The 19,410-nt window shown below is 37.1% G+C and overlaps 2 protein-coding genes across 2 annotated transcripts; one reads left to right on the top strand and one right to left on the bottom strand.

Moving 5' to 3' along the window:
• The first annotated feature begins 525 nt into the window (after positions 1 to 525).
• On the top strand, positions 526 to 9,369 carry LOC117687751 (uncharacterized). The gene is made up of 5 exons (XM_066083257.1): positions 526 to 1,083; positions 1,171 to 4,232; positions 4,325 to 6,424; positions 7,238 to 7,256; positions 9,250 to 9,369. The coding sequence occupies exons 1-5, from the start codon at positions 526 to 528 to the stop codon at positions 9,367 to 9,369; spliced, it is 5,859 nt and encodes a 1,952-aa protein (XP_065939329.1).
• LOC136274519 (uncharacterized) lies at positions 9,146 to 13,540 on the bottom strand. Its single transcript, XM_066081528.1, has 4 exons — positions 11,283 to 13,540; positions 10,897 to 11,043; positions 10,609 to 10,727; positions 9,146 to 10,375 (listed from the first exon to the last, which is right to left on the bottom strand). The coding sequence occupies exon 1, from the start codon at positions 13,004 to 13,006 to the stop codon at positions 11,459 to 11,461; it is 1,548 nt and encodes a 515-aa protein (XP_065937600.1). The 5' UTR covers positions 13,007 to 13,540; the 3' UTR covers positions 9,146 to 10,375; positions 10,609 to 10,727; positions 10,897 to 11,043; positions 11,283 to 11,458.
• Positions 13,541 to 19,410: the final 5,870 nt, after the last annotated feature.

The following is a 19,410-nucleotide window of genomic DNA, read 5'->3' as shown; positions in this document are numbered from 1 at the left end:
TAGTTGCATTCAACGCACGTGTTATCTAGACAGTAAGGGATAAATATGTACCTTATATCATGTGTTTATTCTTTATGTCATGCGGGTTGATTTCACTTTCTTATTGATACCTTTTATGCAGTTACAAATCTGTCGTCATTTATGTTGTCAATCTAGTCATTTGATATTTGTTTACTCTCAGTTTATCTCTATAAAATTTTCTATGGAAAGCCATTACTGCCATATTTATATATGTGTACAGAAGCCCATGTTTCCAATACCAAAGTCCATTTCAGTATTATTCAAAGAATTTATTTGATCTATATGTTGAATTAGTACAGATAATCTGATGTTTTGATAAAGTATGGTGTGCCATTCCTGTAGTTTTAATGCGATTACTGTGAACATGTTTTTAAGATCATGTTTGTTTATGTTTCAGTTTTATACCCTCTCCGGAGGTATGTTTAAGTAATAAAGGACTGCACCAGTTGAGTTCTCTTGTTACGCCACAGTATAAAATCTCAGACCTTCAAGAGCGTGGACACGATGATACCTTCAAACTCTGAGACCTACAGATCAGCTCGTGTGAGATCCCTTACGGAAAAGGGACAAGAACAGTATGAAGAAACTTTAGAAAAATATTCTTCAAAGCTAAGAAGCATTGGCAGAGACATCGACAAACTTCTACAGGAAGTAGAAAATGAGGCTCCCAAGGACCAAAGGTTCCTAGATGCTGTTACGACGGACATCAAATACCAAGCGGCTTTATACCAGGACACATGGAATCAACTGGAATCATACCTAGAAGGAACGAAGACATTCGAAAGCCTTAATGAAATTTACTCAAGAAGACTCATAGCAGAGAGCGTTTTCATGAAGATCAAACATATTGGAGCTTTATTATCGGAGATGGAGGAAGTGAAGAACCCTTCAACCTGCGACGGTCAAATTAAAGCTACAGAAGAAAACGTTCAGGCCTCCATTGAACAGAAACCTAAATCCACAAGATCAAAGAAGTCCAAGTCGAGCAAGTCTGCAGGATCGCGTTTATCAAGCGCTAGTGCTATTTTAATCAAGCAACAAGCAGACCTGGAAGCAGCCAAAGTGAGGCACAAGTATATGGAACAAGAATCCGAACTAATCATAAAAAAAGCTGCTTTAGATGCTAACTTAAAGTTGTTGAACAGTTAGAGAGACGTGGATGAAGCTAAAACGAGAGTAAAAACAATACAAGTCCTACTCGATGAGGAAGAAGATGGATCCGAAGTATCGTCAATCAGTGAAGAAGTCACTAGACAACGCACAGAACAGTTTGTGAGAGATTCTTGTGAACATCTACAGCAAGTAAATCTCAGCCCACAGGTCACTGAACGGGAAATTCAACAGGTCACCAGTCACCAAGCCAAACAAACAAACGAGAACAGCCATACCACTATGAACGTTGATGCTCCTGCGTTTGTGCCTTCAACAGTTAATGTACATAGAAACACTTGGAACACAGACATGTGCAATGAATTCTCCAAATTCATGATAAAAAAGGACCTCTTGCTTTCTCGTCTGACCAAGTACGACGACAAACCAGACATGTACATAGCTTGGAAGTCAAGCTTCAAGAACGTGATGTCCGAACTCAACGTATCACCAGCAGAGGAGGTCGACCTGCTAGTGAAATGGCTCGGACCCAACTCATCAAACCAAGCCTTACGAATCAGGGCTTCCAACACTGGAGACCCCTCCCAGTGCCTACAGAAAATATGGAGTCGTCTGGAAGATCGCTTTGGGTGTCCAGAGATAGTAGAAGAAACATTAAAGAGGAAAATAGCATCGTTTCCTAAATTATCAAACAAGGACAACAAACAGCTGTTTGACTTAGCAGACATAGTGGCCGAAATTGAATCTATCATGAAAAATCCAAGTTATGTAACTGTGTTTGCTTACTATAATTCCTCTTCTGGAGTCAACCCAATAGTTGCCAAACTCCCTACTCACTTGCAGGAGAGGTGGACAACAGAGGCAACTAAATACAAATTGGCGGACAACGTACCCTATCCGCCATTTTCTGTTTTTTCCAAGTATATACACAATACAGCCAAAGTCAGAAATGACCCTAGCTTCATCTATGAGAAAGTCAATGAGTCAGAATCAGCTCATTATAGAAACAGATCAACAACAAGACCTTTGCAAGTGTCAGCCAGGAAAACAGAGATGAAGGCTCAACCATCATACTACAGTTCTCCGAAGACGCCCGACTCTTGCCCAGTTCATGGTACTAACCACTCATTGAACATGTGTCGCTCCTTCAGAGCCAAGCCCATCACCGAACGGAAAGAATTCTTAAAGAAAAACGGATTGTGTTTTCATTGCTGCGGCCCTCAAAGACATCTAAGAAGAGACTGTCGTGAGACTGTGAAATGTGTAGTGTGCAAAAGTGATAAACACGCATCAGCTCTACATGAAGACGATCATGAAACTCGATCGAAAGCAATGGAAGCTCATGGAGGGGAGGGAATGAACAACAGTGTAAATACCGCTTGTACTCAAGTATGTGGGACTATGGCACACACCAGCAGATCATGTGCCAAGATTGTCCTGGTCAACGTGTATCCTAAAGACCGCCCACATTGTTCAAGAACTTTGTATTCTCTAATAGATGATCAAAGCAATCGTTCCTTGGCCTCCTCCTCCTTTTTTGACAAATTTATGGAACACACTCCAGCACTGGAATATGTTCTATCCTCATGTTCAGGAAAGTTTAGAACATCAGGTCGTACGGCAAGTGACTATGTTGTGGAAAGCATTGGTCACGAATTCTGCCTCACTCTTCCAGAACTCATCGAATGTGACAGCATCCCAAACAACCGAGATGAAATTCCGTCACCACACGTTGCCAGACAGTTCCAACACCTCCATGATATTGCCCATAAAATCCCAGAACTCCAACCAGACGCAGACATCGAACTCCTGATTGGAAGAGACCTCATTGATGCACACCATGTTTTGGATCATCGCATTGGTGTAAACGGCCTTCCTTATGCCCAGAAACTTCCGCTTGGGTGGGTAATTATAGGAGAAACCTGTCTTGGGAAACTTCATCCGCCCACCAGCGTTTGTGTTAGTAAAACATTTATCCTAGACAATGGACGCTCAACACACTTTGAACCTTGTGAAAGTCTCCTTAGTGTGGACACGAAATCGGAGCCGCTCTTTAAGAAAACCAGCTTGGATGAAACCATAGGACTTTCCATTGAAGACAAGAGGTTCATTGAAGTAATGGAATCAAATTTTGCGAAAGACAGCAGCGGAAGGTGGACAGCCCCTCTGCCCTTCCGGTCGAATCGACCACCTTTAGCCAACAACAGGGAGCAAGCACTCAAAAGAGCCAAATCCTTTGACTTGAGTCTAAAACGAGATCCAAACAAGCAGCAACATACCCTAGAGTTTAAGCAAAAGATGTTTGATAATGGTCATGCTGAAATTGCTTCCTCCGTAGATGAGAAAACAGAACATTGGTACTTACCCTTGTTCAGCATTTACCATCCGAAGAAGCCAGATAGTGTCCGAGTGGTTTTCGACTCGGCAGTCAAATTTCACGGTTCGTCTCTCAACGACGTTTTGATGAAGGGACCACCCTTACACAACAGCCTCTTAGGTATCTTACTACGCTTTCGTACAGAGGCTATCGCAATTACGGTAGATGTGGAACAAATGTTCTACAACTTTTATGTGTTCGAAGGACACAGGAATTACTTACGGTTCATATGGTATGAAGGAAATGACCCTTCCAAACCCCTTAAAGATTACAGAATGACTGTCCATGTATTTGGGAACACAGCTTCTCCAGCGATCGCCACCTATGGTTTGAGGAAATGTGTGGAAGGTGCCGATCTAGATGTGAAAAACTTTGTCAATGACAATTTTTATGTTGACGACGGGATAACCTCGTGTGAAACTACAGAACAAGCAGTGAAGCTCATCAAACAAACCCAACGCGCACTCTATGAAGGAGGCCGTCTAAGGCTGCACAAGATTGCTTCTAACGATAAAGCAGTGTTAGAACAGTTTGACACAAACGACTTGGCATCTAACTTAAAAAACTTGGATATTGGATCTGACGAATTACCGATGCAGAGAAGTCTTGGCCTTTCCTGGGACACTTCTGCTGACACTATCAAGTTCCAGTTATCATCAGAACCAAGGCCTTACACACGTCGAGGTGTGTTGTCAATGATCAACAGTGTCTTTGATCCTATTGGGTTTGCAGCTCCCGTTGTCATCCAAGGGAAACTTCTCCTCAGAGAAATGCTTTCATCATCAAAGTCTGTTGACTGGGATGATCCACTACCAGAGTCATTGATGGCCCGTTGGAACAAATGGGTTACCTCCCTAACAGACTTAGGTATTGTGCTATCTCCTTCAACACAGCACTACGTCGGGAAATCTTCATCTTCTCAGATGCTTCCAAAGACGCAATAGGCGCTGTAGCCTACTTAAAACTATCAGATGCCAAGTCCAGCCACATCAGTTTCGTCTTAGGAAAGGCAAAAGTTGCACCAGCCAGCGGACATACAATTCCCCGTCTTGAGCTCTGTGCAGCAGTCTTAGCGGTAGAACTGGCAGAAATGATCCAGGAACAACTTCACATAGGTCTGCAAGACATGCAATTTTACACGGACAGCCAAGTGATTCTTGGATACATAACGAACGAAATACGCAGGTTTTACGTCTATGTCAGCAACCGTGTGGCAAAAATCAGACACTCAAGCAACCCAGAACAGTGGCATTATGTTCCCACCAACCAAAATCCGGCAGACCTTGCTACTAGAGGTCTAGAACCAGCAGCACTACAAAATAGCCTTTGGCTAAGGGGACCAGACTTCCTCAAGACAGAACTCCAGCCCGCCGGAGAAACATTCGATCTCATCAACGCAGGCGAGGACAGAGAGATCAGACCAGAAATTACAACCCTGAAAATAACTGCTAAACCGCACGAATCGTCTATCTCGGACGTTTTCCTGAAATTCTCAGAATGGAAAGTACTAGTATTCGTCATTTGTGCTCTGAAACGTAAGATTAGAAAGAAACGGCAGGGTGGGACTCTGAAGGATGAGATCTGCGCTTTGTCTTCAGAAACCGAACAGTTCATTGTAAGAGAAGTTCAGAAGGAGATGTATGGGCCAGAAATTCAGTCTCTACAGGGGGGAAAGCAGCTCCCTAAGGACAGTACTCTCCTTCCTCTTAGTCCTGTGTTAGATCAGCATGGGGTATTGAGAGTAGGTGGACGTTTGAGACACTGCGAAGCTACTGACAACTACAAACAACCTATCATCATACCTAAGGGACACCATGTCGCTACCCTTCTTGTGCGACACTTTCATCAAAGAGTATTTCATCAAGGAAGAAAGTTAACAGAAGGTGCGATCCGCGCAGCTGGATACTGGATAGTCGGAGCAAGACGCCTGATCAACTCTGTCATCCACAACTGTGTTATCTGCAGAAAACTCAGGGGAGAATTCTGTTCACAACGGATGGCTGACTTACCAAAAGACAGACTTGCTTTCAGCCCAGCCTTCACCTTTGTTGGAGTGGACACCTTTGGTCCATGGGAGGTGGTCCACAGACGAACCAGAGGAGGGCTAGCCAAGCATAAACGATGGGCTTTACTCTTCACTTGCCTAGTCACAAGGGGCATACATATTGAATTGATAGAAGAGCTCAGTAGTTCGTCATTCATTAATGCACTGAGGCGTTTCACAGCGATAAGAGGTCCAGTTCAACAGTTCCGGTCCGACAGGGGAACAAACTTTGTTGGAGCCATCCAAGACCTGTCCATCCTAGCCAAGTTTACCGAAGACCATACTGTGAAAAACTATCTGGCAGAAAATGGAGTGATTTGGGTATTCAATCCACCTCACGCATCTCACATGGGGGGTGCATGGGAGCGTTTAATTGGTGTAGCCCGGAGAATACTTGATGCCATGCTCCTACGCAACCATGGGAATCTCACACATGAGATTCTCTCTACCTTCATGGCTGAAGTGACAGCAATAGTCAACGCTAGACCTCTGACAACAATATCCTACGACCCTGAGTCGCCTTGCCTGTTGACGCCCTCTTTATTGCTGACCCAGAAGTCTTCACCAGCTACTTTCCCAATTCCAGATTTTGGACGGAAAGACATGTTAAGGAGCCAGTGGAAACACGTTCAGGTACTAGCAGAGGAGTTTTGGCAGAAGTGGAGGTCGGAGTACTTACATAGTCTACAACCTCGTAAGAAGTGGAAGTCGGACACCCAGAACCTTACGGTCGGAACCGTCGTTCTCATGAAGGACAACGCCTGCGCAAGAAACGATTGGCCCATTGGGATCGTGAAGCGTGTGTTCCCTGGTGATGATGGACGGGTGAGAAAGGTGGAGCTGAAAGTTGTGCGCAATGGAAAAACAACCACGTACATACGTCCCATAACAGAACTAGTAGTTCTCTTGGAATCACAATAATACTCATGTTCAGTTTATGTCCATTTTTGTTAATGTTTATCTGAATGTTGTCTGATGCATAGATAGGAATTTGTGTCAATTAATTAGAAGTGATTTTTTCAAAATCAGGAGGGGAGTGTAGTGTATTACGGATTCGAGCCGGGTCCGGTTTGTATTTTAGTAGAGACGTGATTCCCCGCCATTCTGGAAAGTTTCAATGTTTACATGTGCTCCGTGCACATTTCGTTCATTACCTAGTCCTTTCGGCGCTCTAAAACCACAGAGTAAGTTTTCATTCATTTTCTAGAGTCAGTCAATCTATATGTTAAGCTGTCTGTGCTAGTAAATCGTTTGAAACGTTATGGATGTAGTTGCATTCAACGCACGTGTTATCTAGACAGTAAGGGATAAATATGTACCTTTATCATGTGTTTATTCTTTATGTCATGCGGGTGGATTTCACTTTCTTATTGATACCTTTTATGCAGTTACAAATCTGTCGTCATTTATGTTGTCAATCTAGTCATTTGATATTTGTTTACTCTCAGTTTATCTCTATAAAATTTTCTATGGAAAGCCATTACTGCCATATTTATATATGTGTACAGAAGCCCATGTTTCCAATACCAAAGTCCATTTCAGTATTATTCAAAGAATTTATTTGATCTATATGTTGAATTAGTACAGATAATCTGATGTTTTGATAAAGTATGGTGTGCCATTCCTGTAGTTTTAATGCGATTACTGTGAACATGATTTTAAGATCATGTTTGTTTATGTTTCAGTTTTATACCCTCTCCGGAGGTATGTTTAAGTAATAAAGGACTGCACCAGTTGAGTTCTCTTGTTACGCCACAATTACATACTGTACATGTAACAGAGCTAATTGAGTGTGTGTTATCTGAATTAAAAATAATCTGGGTTTTCAAAGAAAACTACACCCACGTATCATTTGATATCAAATATACACAAATAAAAATTAACTATAATGCTCTCTATGGTGAATTATGTGGGTTAGGAAGGTGGTGATCATTGCCGAAAAATAAACAGCCAATGCAATATCTGCATGGGTAACAGATGTAAATGATGGACACATTCGTTGTTGAATATTTTATTCCCTTTTATTGTTGTGATTTAATTCAATCTGTAAATATACATGTACATCAATATTATTCAGTAACATAATAAATTCATATAATATAATTATTTTAACAGGCTACATTTGTACAATATGAAAGAGTTATTCCCCTTGTCACAGCATTTTACATGTAAAAATATTTAACATGATATAAAGAAATCTATATATGCTCAGATTTATCATTATAATAATTTCTGATCATTTAAATACTCAATTACATATTATCCAGAAAAAAATTATTATATATATTAGTTAATGTAACAGAGACACTTATTGCCTCTGCTGGGGTTTGAACCCGGGTCCTCTGGCACGCCAGTCCAGCACTCTACCAATTGAGCAAAAGCCAGAGCTAGTAGGAATGCCATATGTCTGACTCTACCACATTAAGACAAATACGGTAAGTAGTACCTGTTTATGGAAGAGAGTATGGTACAAGCTCTGATACATCACTCACATTTTTAAATGAGTCTGGGTATCTCATGAAAAAAAAAGACAGTCAAGTTCACAATTTATAATAATCTGTTTTTTCCATCCTAATTTTATAGAAAAAATATTTGCAAATGAGGGTGCGATATTATGATGGTATAAATTAACCTTCATGTCAACTAGGAATCCCGAAGACCTACATGGCATGACAGATAGTATTTTCTATAATCATACCTATTAATATACATGTATATAGTTTATTAATATACATGTTTATAGTTTACGTTTTTAAAATCAATTTCAAAATTATCATATTTAAAATGAAAGATAAACATCAAAATCTATCTTATTTGCCATGTAAGTTTCTGCCCTTTTATTGGCACTGATTACACCTGTAGCCATAAATAAAATAACTATTCATATAATTTAAGCTGGAGATGAAACAATTTGGTTTGTTTTCAACTACAAGGTGTATCTGTACCAAATACATGATAACCATATCTAGACTCTAAATTTTTTATAAATATTTTATTGTATTCTTAAATTGATTGATCCAAAATTAGATATGTGCGCTGTTATGGTCATCATGTGGTTAAACTGTTTATCCTGCAGTACTGGTACTTGATTTTGTACATATATTGTACATGCATCCCTTCGTCAAACTGAACAAAATGTAATGCAGGATAAACTATTACAAAATGCTGAAGTTTTGTTGTTTTTTTTTATTAAATAACAGTACTAAATTTTTAAATAAGTACCAATACACGTTCAGCATTCCATAATTTTTATATCTAATTAACTGTCCGGGCTTCTTCAGTTGGGAAACAGTTAATTATGCTACAAAAATCAAACAAACAGACAAACAAAAAACCAAAAACACCAACATAAACCTACATGTATGTAGTCCACATTGCTCATGCACCTAATATAATCTTCCTTCAGAAACATTGCAACAATATTTACTTTCCATATGAATTTTGTTTGTAAAAAGTGTGTGGAGAGCTTTGACATACACAGATGGGGAAGTGAATGGTTATGAAGTTTTAACTTAATGTGAGCTTAATGTGAGAATAATACAAGGATTTTAAGACATTGTGGAGCTCGAGCACGTAGCTCAATGGTAATGGGCGTTAGGCCAGTAACTGATAAGGTGGCTGGTTCAAACCTTGCTGTGGTCACTTGGTGTTGTGTGTTGTGCACTAAACAGACAAGGCACTTTATCTACTGTTTCAGTCCACTAAGCTGAAATTGGGTACTGCTTACTACTTGTATGTGGTCTGCGATGGACTGGTGTCCCATCCAGGGGGAGTCAATGACTATCATCAGCTTAGCACCATGGAAAACCGCGGATAAGCCCCGGCCCTATGTGCCTTTATGGCATGGAGAAGGATTTAACCTTTTTTTAACTTTAAGAAATTAATAACTGCAGATAGTAATAGTATACAGCAAGGCAGATATTATCAATAAATAAAAATAAACTTAAGCATTTAATAATACATGTGTATTTATTTTAAAGATGTAGTCTCCTAACTGCAATGGTTTGTGTATCTATAGATAGTCATAAAATGCAGAACTCAATCTGTGATTACACACACACACAGTGTAGTTTTGAGATTACATAATTCAATAAAACAAATAACTCATTGCACAGACAAAATCAACAATTCTTGATCAGAAAAACTCACTTTAATTAGTATTAATCTAAGTGGGCCTAAACAAAAGACATACCTTATATTCCCTTAATTTCTTTACCATGGTAATCCATGCAGAGATCTCTCTATGTTCTTTTGACCCCATCAAACTCCTTTCTCTCCCTCTGCTCTCTCTGTCTCTCTCTCTCTCTCTCTCTCTCTGTCTTGTCTGTGTGTGTCTCTCTCTCTCTCTCTCTCTCTCTCTCTCTCTCTCCTCTCTCTCTCTCTCTCTCTCTCTCTCTCTCTCTCTCTCTCTCTCTCTCTCTCTCTCTCTCTCTCAGAATCTCTCTCTCTTAAAATTTCTTTTTAAAAATTTAAAATTAACATGTGAACATGAATGTTAAATTATATTAACTTCTGAAACAAAGTAAGAAATAGCTTAACCAGAACGAATAAGTTACTTGCCTGCTACTGGACTGACTTAATGTCAAAGCCACATACCTGCCTCTACCCTCCACAGCCCACCATTTAAAACTAGATGTTGCATTTAGGTGCATTTGCTGTCCCAAATCTCCGGCAAGTTCAAGTAGAGAATATGTAGCTGATGACACTGGCCTAAGGAAATACCTTTTTGCCATTGCCAGTCTACTACAGGACTGACTTAATGCCACAGCCACATATCTGCCTCTACCCTCACTCTCCATCAGGATCTGGATTTCCCTGGTCACCTATTAAATACAACTTTTATTAAGTCTACACACTAGCTAGTATATTATTACATTTACATGGTTGTATATTTCATTAACAGCAGTATAATTATATTTTCATAATTTTTCACACTTAATTATTTTTCAGCACAAGTTTTTAAACATATGTATGAAAATGTATCACATGCACTTTTCCTACAAGATTTCTCTATTGCATTTTTTAAAATTTCATAGTATAACAATTAATCATGTACCATTAATTGAAAATATGATCTGTTGAGGCTTTCCATCTTTGACAACAGTTATCCTTTTGCCTAACATAGATGGTGGTATTCTCATCCAAGATGGTTGACCCAGTCCACCTTGGCCAATACTTTGTAATAAAATCAATAAACATACATAAGCACAAAAACATCAATAAATTCAACATATTTATTGCACTTGACAGGAGTAGTTTCAATGTGCTTGTAAGTGATTACAAATAATACTTTAAAAAATTACATGTTACAAATCAAATTAACAAAATTAACAAAGTAACTTACGAAAACACATTTTGTTCATCACTCCGAGACACTTGCAGTGGTTGTCCTTGGGGATGAACCAACCTGAGTGGAGGGTAGGGAGCAACAGAGCCATGAGATGGTCCTGCTGCTGCCCCCTCAGTCTGTGTAGGAGTCTCCCCTTCATTCCTGTCATAATGAGATTCAATGGAAGTTAGCATTTGTTAATCAATTTCTAGTATTGCATTTTTATACAAGTCACATTTTGATCAAGTTTTACAATACATGTAGGGTATATATTCTCTTATATATTTCTCCATAGTTAACATATATTTCAAGTATTTATAAGTGAATCTTCTGTGATCATTTAACCAAAGCAAATTCATCCCTATTATTGATTAGTATATTAAAAAAAAATATTCATAAACCTTAGAAGTTTTTTCATATCCTCTTCTGTTGGTCTCTTCAGTGGTGTTTTCCTCGGCCGCCCCCTTTTCTTTTCAGTTTTGTGAAACCTTGGTTGCAGTATATTATTTGCGTTTCCTGCAATTCTTTCGGTGGGATTTAGCTTCATGGGATTTTCATCTTGGATGGTCATGCAAGCTTATTTATTACCTGAAATTAAACTTTCTAAAGACTTAATTATTGTAGATAATCTATATTTTATGACTTGTGGATTTTTAACCTGATGACCAAGTTCGTCGAGAAGGTTATCAATTCGCTGCAGTTGTATTTTGGATGTCTTTTCTTTAGGGTTTGCAGCTGTTGGTTCAGGATGACAAAGTTGCACTTCATTTTCATCTGAATCTCTTACAATAGTATCTGAAACACTGGAAAGAGAATGAATTTTATGAATATGTTTACATATATGACCATTGTGGTAATCACTGCAAGAACATTGATACATGTGATAGCAAAGATTTATGCATGGTAAATTTTTACATTTGCTATAACAATGTTCCTGTGAGCAATCATCCAGCATGGCCTCTATAATATAATTATCTGTTTCAGAATCTAATGAAAAGATACTGCTGGTAATTTGCTTAACCCTGGAATTATCAATATCCAAACCTCTGTCATGCCTATCCTTAATATGCACATCACTATCAGAAGGGTTGTTATAAGAAACACGTTGTAGGTGTCTGATAAAATGGTCATTCTCTATCTTTAACAAAGTGTCTAAAAGCACATCTATGCGCCTATTGCGCTTCCCTGAGAAGTATATAGTTTTCAGCTGGTTATGAAAACTTTCTACAAACATATTGGTATTAACATTGCCATATTCTATTCCTTTCCTAAAACACAATGACCATTTCTCAGGACGATTAAAGTAATTATCCATCAAATATTTTAAGAACCCAGGATTCATAGTAAGAAGTTTTGAGATCAATGATTCTTTATACCTATTGAAATCATTCTCTGATCTTGCTTGCAGCATGGCACAAAGATAACAGTATATTTCTGTTTTCTGAGCATCATTCCTAAAATGATTGTGGATATTTTTTATCCATGACCTTTGAATATGCCAGGTACAAAGGAACTGCTGAAGATCAGAACCAAAGACCGACTTTGCTGCATTCCACCCTGCATTGTCATCATCTGTCATTATAACCTTGACCTTTGTTTCAGGGGAGAGAGCCTTAACTGATGACAGAAATAAAGATATTGCTAATTCATCTTCCCTATTAGAAATACAAAATGCAACAGGATAACCTTTACGAAACTCATCAGCTACCATGAGAGTAATTAACTTGAATGAATAACTATTTGTTTTATGTGTGGAATCCATGCATAAAATCCGGCCTGCAAATTTTTGGTACATGTCCAGCTGTTGTTTGGTCATGATGGCTAAAATAAAGTCCTCCTTGGCGAGTCTTTTGGAAGGATCTTCAATGCCTTGTTGTTTGTATAGGAGGACTGGGTTGAATGACTCTTGACGTAGAGCTTCCACCTTTAAAGAAGTTGACAGTGCATCATTACTGTCTTGAATAATTGAAGGATCTACAAGTCGTGTTTTCAAACTATGAATTTTCTTTCGATCTATCAAATGATAATACTTAAGGTCATCTAAATTATCCCTACCCTCTCTGTCACTAAAATGTTCCCATACTTTGTCTATAATATTATTTATTGGAATTTTAAGAGCAAGCATACTGGTTATTTCTGATTTTAAACTGTCAGGAATAGGTAAATACTTACTTTGTTCAAATGACAAGGAATGGGTATGGGATTTGATATACTTAACCACCACCTTTCCATCACTTGTTTCACATACTGCAAAACGTGCTGGGCAAAGGCTATTGATTTGACAGTGTCCCTTCTATTTTTTACGAGAAGTCTTTGGTTTGGTACCTTTTGCCCTGTGCGCAGTGACTGGCCCATTCCTGTGACAGACTAGAGTATAGACCGTATTTCCCTTTTTATTTTTCTGTGGCCTTGACCTCCGAACGAATCTAGTGTTAGAGGACAGCTCTTCATTGCTTCGGAATTCTGAAAACTGAGCTAAATTGTCAAATGTCATATGTTCAACTTTAATATTAGCATCATGAACATTTATTGCATGTTCTATAAGTTGATCTACTGTTTGAAACTGCATGGAACATGTTGAAATCATACAGGCTTGAAGTTTACGCTTAGAACAAACAGATGGAGCTTGACCCTGACCAGAATGAAACCTTTTGACATGTTTCTTTAAATTCTCTACTTTTTTAAAGGAGACCTTGCACTGATGACACATCTTGGAACCTTGACTGTGACTTAGTGGACTGTCCTCAGATTTAACATAAGAGTGCAGTGCAGATATTGAAGGAGGAGAACTAATTAGTGATTTATAATTATGCATGTTGATTGGCTTTGAAAATTGTGAACCTTTTGGTTTTGTATTGCTATGATCTTGACCTGGTAAAACACTGGATCTAACCTAGGGACAAAGGAAGAGAACTGGTTACTTGTATCTACCTTGGTGATAGACTCATAATGACCTCCACCAGCTCTTCTCCATGCAATATGGATGGTTTGTTGAGGCTGACCTTGTGAACAAGTATTTTCATAGGTAGTTATTTGAGGATTATGTACATCTCCTCCAAATGTGACCAAGATATTAATGTTCAAAGCCATGGACAGTGCTAAAATTGACTCTTGACCTGCATATGTATATTGTTGGCCTCAACGGTTTATTTGTTCATCTATTGTACCTGCATCATCTAGAAAATAATTTTGAAAAACATGCATATTACCTCTCAGTGTTTCGACGGCCAAATTTCTTAGCTCCTGATGATTATCTTGATGACCATACAAGGATAAACTTATTGAGCGGAACAGACAATTACCATCACCTGTGATTGGATTTCTTTGCAGGCCAAATGATGACAGGTATCCGTTTTGTTGTTCAAATTCCACATCTGCATCTGTGTAGGTTTTCACGAGCTCATTAAAATTTTCTGCCTAAAATTTGAAGCAAGTCTATATAATAGAAGACATATATGCACATGGTTTGATATAACTTAAGATGCACATGTTTTGCAAACACTATAATGTATAACTGTTCACTGGCAGCTAAGTCTTGTAAGTCTATGAAACTCTATTGGACAATTACAAACTACACTGTATACAATTATATGTACATGTACTTTGAACTCCATGCAGAGTTTACCAGAAAAGTGCCTTAGACTGACAATGCATCTTCATGTTAATGAAACACTTCTATATATGTTATTGTTGACAATGACACACAGGCTTGTTTCTGATCTTGACAAAATATGTAAATGGTCTGACATATGGGCAGTTGATTTTAATCCCATTAAAACCAAAAACCTTGATTTTAGTAGAAAAAATATATCTCATCCCCCTGTGCAGTTTGGTGTCCATGGTCCATTTATACAAAAAGTTGATAGTCACATCCATCTTGGTGTAAATCTCCAATATGATGGAGGTTGGAAACAACATATTAATTCTATTCATGAAAAAGCTTGTATAAGGTTAAACCTATTGAAACTTGTTAAATATAAGCTATGTAGTTGCTCTCTAAAAAAATATATTTTTCATTTATAAGACCAGTTTTAGAATATGCTGATATAGTTTGGGATAATTGTTCAGATAGAGAAGTTAAACTTCTAGAAGATATTCAAGTAACTGCTGCAAGGATTATATCAGGTCTTAGAAGTAACTCATCCAGGTCAGCTCTATATATGATGAATTGGGTATTGATCTACTATCAGATAAAAGAAAGCTAGGTTCATAAACTCACATTATTTTATAAAATGGTCCATGGTCTTGCCCCCAAATATCTACAGGATTTACTTATGCTATGTACACCGCAAAATAATTACTCACTAAGACACCAAGATGATTTTGAATTTGTTATACCCCAGATAAAAACAACTGCCTCTATGAGCAGTTTTCTACCTTCATCTATAAAATTATGGAATGAATTGACCTCTTCACATTAGAATTTTACCAACTGAGTCTTCATTCAAAAAAGCCATAAAAAACATATTCTTTAGAAAGCCAAACAAACTTTATGACTTTGGAAACAGAAAAGCAAATATTATACATTGTCAGATAAGAAATAATGCAAGCAATTTAAATGCTGACCTATTCAATCATTTTTTGTGTGAAAATTCTAATTGTGATATGTGTGGTTATGTATCTGAAAATGCTTATCACTATTTTTTGTCTGTCCACATTATGATGCACAGAGGCAAGTTTTTATACAGTCAATAAGTAATTAACATTTAGATATCCCATCTCTCTGGACCTATTGTTATATGGGGACAGTAGTTTGCCTTATAACAAAAATGTTGCTATATTTAAGATTGTACATGATTATATATTAGCTACCAAAAGATTTAAGTTTTAATGCATTATTCACAGTGTCACTCAAACAGCTGAACTGCTATATGGGGACAACTGTTTTTCATTTTGTACATAAATAATACCCGGTACCAAGCATCTTGATTCCACTTATTTTTCCTTTGTTTTTCTCTACTTTATTCTATTGTTACATTGTACCATCAATGTTTGTCAAATTGACTGTTAAAGGAGAGGGCTCAAATAGGCAGATTGCCTGCTGCCCAATCCTATTACCGTATGTAATATTTTTTTACATAATAAAATATTGTTTAAAATGAAAAATGTTAATGAAACAGATCATGCAGTTAAATAACATGTACATGTTTATGCATAAATTCTTCCTACATTTTGAATCTATGAACATATAAAGTAATGCCTCATCCTAACATAAATATTCAGGCAACTTAATTCAATCAAACAATTCAAAAGCTACCATAAATTATACAAGACTTAGTATAAACTAAGTTTGAACATTTTATGCTTTCTATGAAGTGAATAATTTTCTTTAAAAGCATTAATTGTTCTCACCCAGTTTATGTAAGTATAATTAAGGGTAGCTATTGAAATTATTCATCATAATCTAAATGATCTGCTATTAAGTGTAGAAAGTAAGGCTGTTTGACTAAATTTGCACATCACACCTTCATTATCATTTTTGCTGGATAATTTTATACATGATCTTATAATAAATGAAATTTGTAGTTAAATTACCTCTTTAACATTCAATTCCATTTCTTCAAATTCAACGTTTTGCAGCTGAAACTATTAAAACAATCTTGTGAATTTATAAATTAAGGTCTTCCGTTTCCAACGGAAGACCTTTCTATTATTGTGCGGGTTAAGATTATTCTTATTTTTTTTTTTTTTTCTTCCTAGACGCGAACTTTGAGGCTTCATATCGTGCTCATTTCTGAACGGTTTTTGCTCAAATTCTCAGGGCTAATGGACTTTACAAAGCACTATCTTCATCAATTCATAAAAATTAGAATTCCCTTTCCGTTAACGAGTTATTCCCCTTTTAAAATTTTTTAGGGCCTTTGGTTTCCAGACAAAGGCTCCGAGACTATAATAGGAGGGAATAGGAATCCAACGAATTTGAATAACAAAGACATTGAAGTTGTATACATCGGATTTTGTTTTTGGATTACGTTCCTTATTTAGGAAAAGGTAGGGGGTCAAAAAACAGGATTCCAAAAAGTGCAAAAATTTAGACATATTTTCCTTTGTATCTTTTTAACGAAAAATATTTTGTTAAGACATGTAGAATAAAAGTTGTGCAAAATATCAAGGGCTTTCATTTGACACCAATAAAAAAGGGCTGGCCCCTCAAATTAAGGGCCAATAGCCCCTAAATATTTTTGCTTAATAACTCAAAAACGGTTAGGATTTTGATATGGATGTCGCTGGAAAAGTTGTTTGTTGGGATCTCATAAAGGTCGTAACAATGTTATTTTGTAAGTGATTTGTGTAGTATGAGTGTAAATAGCTTTACATGTTGACATGTACCTGTTTTCATTTGACAAGTTAACGAAATTCTTTGTGCGTACAACTGGCATAAAGTTGCCGCAGAAAGTATGCTGGTTTATACAGGAGGCATTAATTTATAAGATTTTTTTTTTTTTGTTGGAGTACATGCTTTTTTTAGTAGTTTAAGTCATTGTTGTTAAGTTCTTATAGTGCACAATCATTTAAAACGGCAATTGGAAAACAAAATATTCTTTTTCTTTTCTATTTAACCACAAAATATGGAATTAAAAAACTCTATGCATTACATTATATTTATTAACTCCATGCATTTAAAATCTACCTTGAATCAGAGCTGTGTGTGTGTGTACCATTACGTAAGCTCTCCCTCGCCCGCGGCCGAGAAAATCGGTCACCATGCTCGCGGCTGTAGCGGTCAGCGGTTATCTAATACACGAGAGCTGTGTCTCTCATATACATGTATGAGTTTATTTAGCCGCGAACTCGATAATTGGTTTCGTTTTAATTACACATAATTTTTTTATGGATTAAACGATTGGGTGTCAATTAAGAAATCGTTCAGTTAATTAATAAAAGCAATGTCATTCTCAATCTAAAGCAATAATAGACACAGATCAATTGTGGGTTTTAAGTTTAAAATAAGTGAATTCTATTTGATAGGGTATGGTCATTATACTGCAAACTTTTCAAATCTTCCTGGGTTCTGAACTGTGCCTGTCTGTGCGTTGTACATGTACCTTTACGTAATATATCCTTTGCCAACGGCCGATGAGATCAGCCACGGCTGCACTACCTAGCGGTAATTAAGCGGGTAATACACAAGATTCTCACACCGCGACGCACACTTACATGCATATGAACGTGTTTGAGTTAATATAGCCGTAAAAACAGGAACTGTTTTAATTTAATCCTATAAAAGTTTGTCCATCTTGTATTTATTCAATTGAACATTTGAGTGTAAATGAATATTAATGAGCGATATTACTCCAAATCGTAAACATCGGACATGTAAGACATAAATTAATGGTTAGTTTGTTTATGTAAAATATTTTAGAAACTGCACAAATAATGTTTTAAATCAACCCCCCCCCCTACACACACACACACAAATAGTAAACCTTTAAATGATGATCATCCCTCGCACATGGCTGAGGAGAACCGGCGCGAGTGGACAAGTAATCCGGGGTCGGTTCGTGTTCTTCTACATGTACCTTAACACGCGTTCATGATTCATATTTTGCACGGACACAACTATATTTTATTATGTTTTCAACTATTTTATTCGTTTAAGATGAAAAGATAAATTCATTAAACTTGTACAGTTGATTAAGCATTGATTTATAGATAGCATACAAGGTAGTTTAAAAATCAAATTATAATCAAAGTTCCGAGTAACATGTTTGCAGTAGGTGCTAGCACGATAAAAAAAATGTCCTGAATTGAGGCATTCGATGATTTAAAAAAAAAAATTCACATGAATTTTAAACAACTTTAGATTAGATTCTATCGGTCACATATTAATCACTTCTGTAGTTTTTCTACATGGTCGTTCGTTTCTTTGTAGAAGCGAACTCATTGCTGCCCCCTCCCGCCCCGCTGACAGGAGCTCGCGCTGGACTTTTTTAATTGTAAAAACGATATTAGGATCTATCGAAAATCATTTTTGGTGGCTTCTTCTCATGTGTAACATTTTGTTTCACTTTCCCACCCGTTTGTTTATTCGGTCAGTGTGTGTAAATTCAATCGCCACATGCGACCGAGAATCTTGTGTCGCTTCAGCGCACACAGCTCGGAACATATATAGCCCCAGGTCATCAATTGTTATATAATTGAGTAACTGTTGGAATGGTGCTTTCACATAAAATAATAAAATCATCCAGAAAAAAAGTTACCGTAACTCAATAGTCAATACCAAAAATAAAATCCTATGATTGCTAACTGAAATCGGTTTTTCAGTATTCGGCGGGATTTAATTTTTCTGCTAACATTAGTATTTTTATTGGTTTCAGAGATTACGATGTAAAAACACAAACAGTAAATACAACTGATATTATTTACATTGATAATGTTCAAAAATATTTAAAATTAAATTAGTCACATTCGTAAGATAAAAATATTCTACGAACAACCGATTATTTTTTTTCCTATGTCGTATGATTCGCGCATAAATAAGTATGTTCTGTACATATATATACATGAACCCAGAAAAAATTCAAATGA

This window comes from Magallana gigas, chromosome 4 (assembly GCF_963853765.1).
Source record: "Magallana gigas chromosome 4, xbMagGiga1.1, whole genome shotgun sequence".
NCBI lineage: Eukaryota > Metazoa > Mollusca > Bivalvia > Ostreida > Ostreidae > Magallana > Magallana gigas.
The sequence above is the reverse complement of the archived record's forward strand: the minus strand, read 5'-3'. Positions and strand labels throughout refer to the sequence as shown.

Excerpts from the sequence above, each read along its gene's own strand:
- LOC117687751 (XM_066083257.1), top strand. The coding sequence starts at position 526 with ATGATACCTTCAAACTCTGAGACCTACAGATCAGCTCGTGTGAGATCC. Across the intron at positions 1,084-1,170 it reads CAGACCTGGAAGCAGCCAAA|AGAGACGTGGATGAAGCTAA; the intron begins GTGAGGCACAAG and ends TTGAACAGTTAG. Across the intron at positions 4,233-4,324 it reads AGTGTCTTTGATCCTATTGG|AGTCATTGATGGCCCGTTGG; the intron begins GTTTGCAGCTCC and ends ATCCACTACCAG.
- LOC136274519 (XM_066081528.1), bottom strand. The coding sequence starts at position 13,006 with ATGCTTGCTCTTAAAATTCCAATAAATAATATTATAGACAAAGTATGG.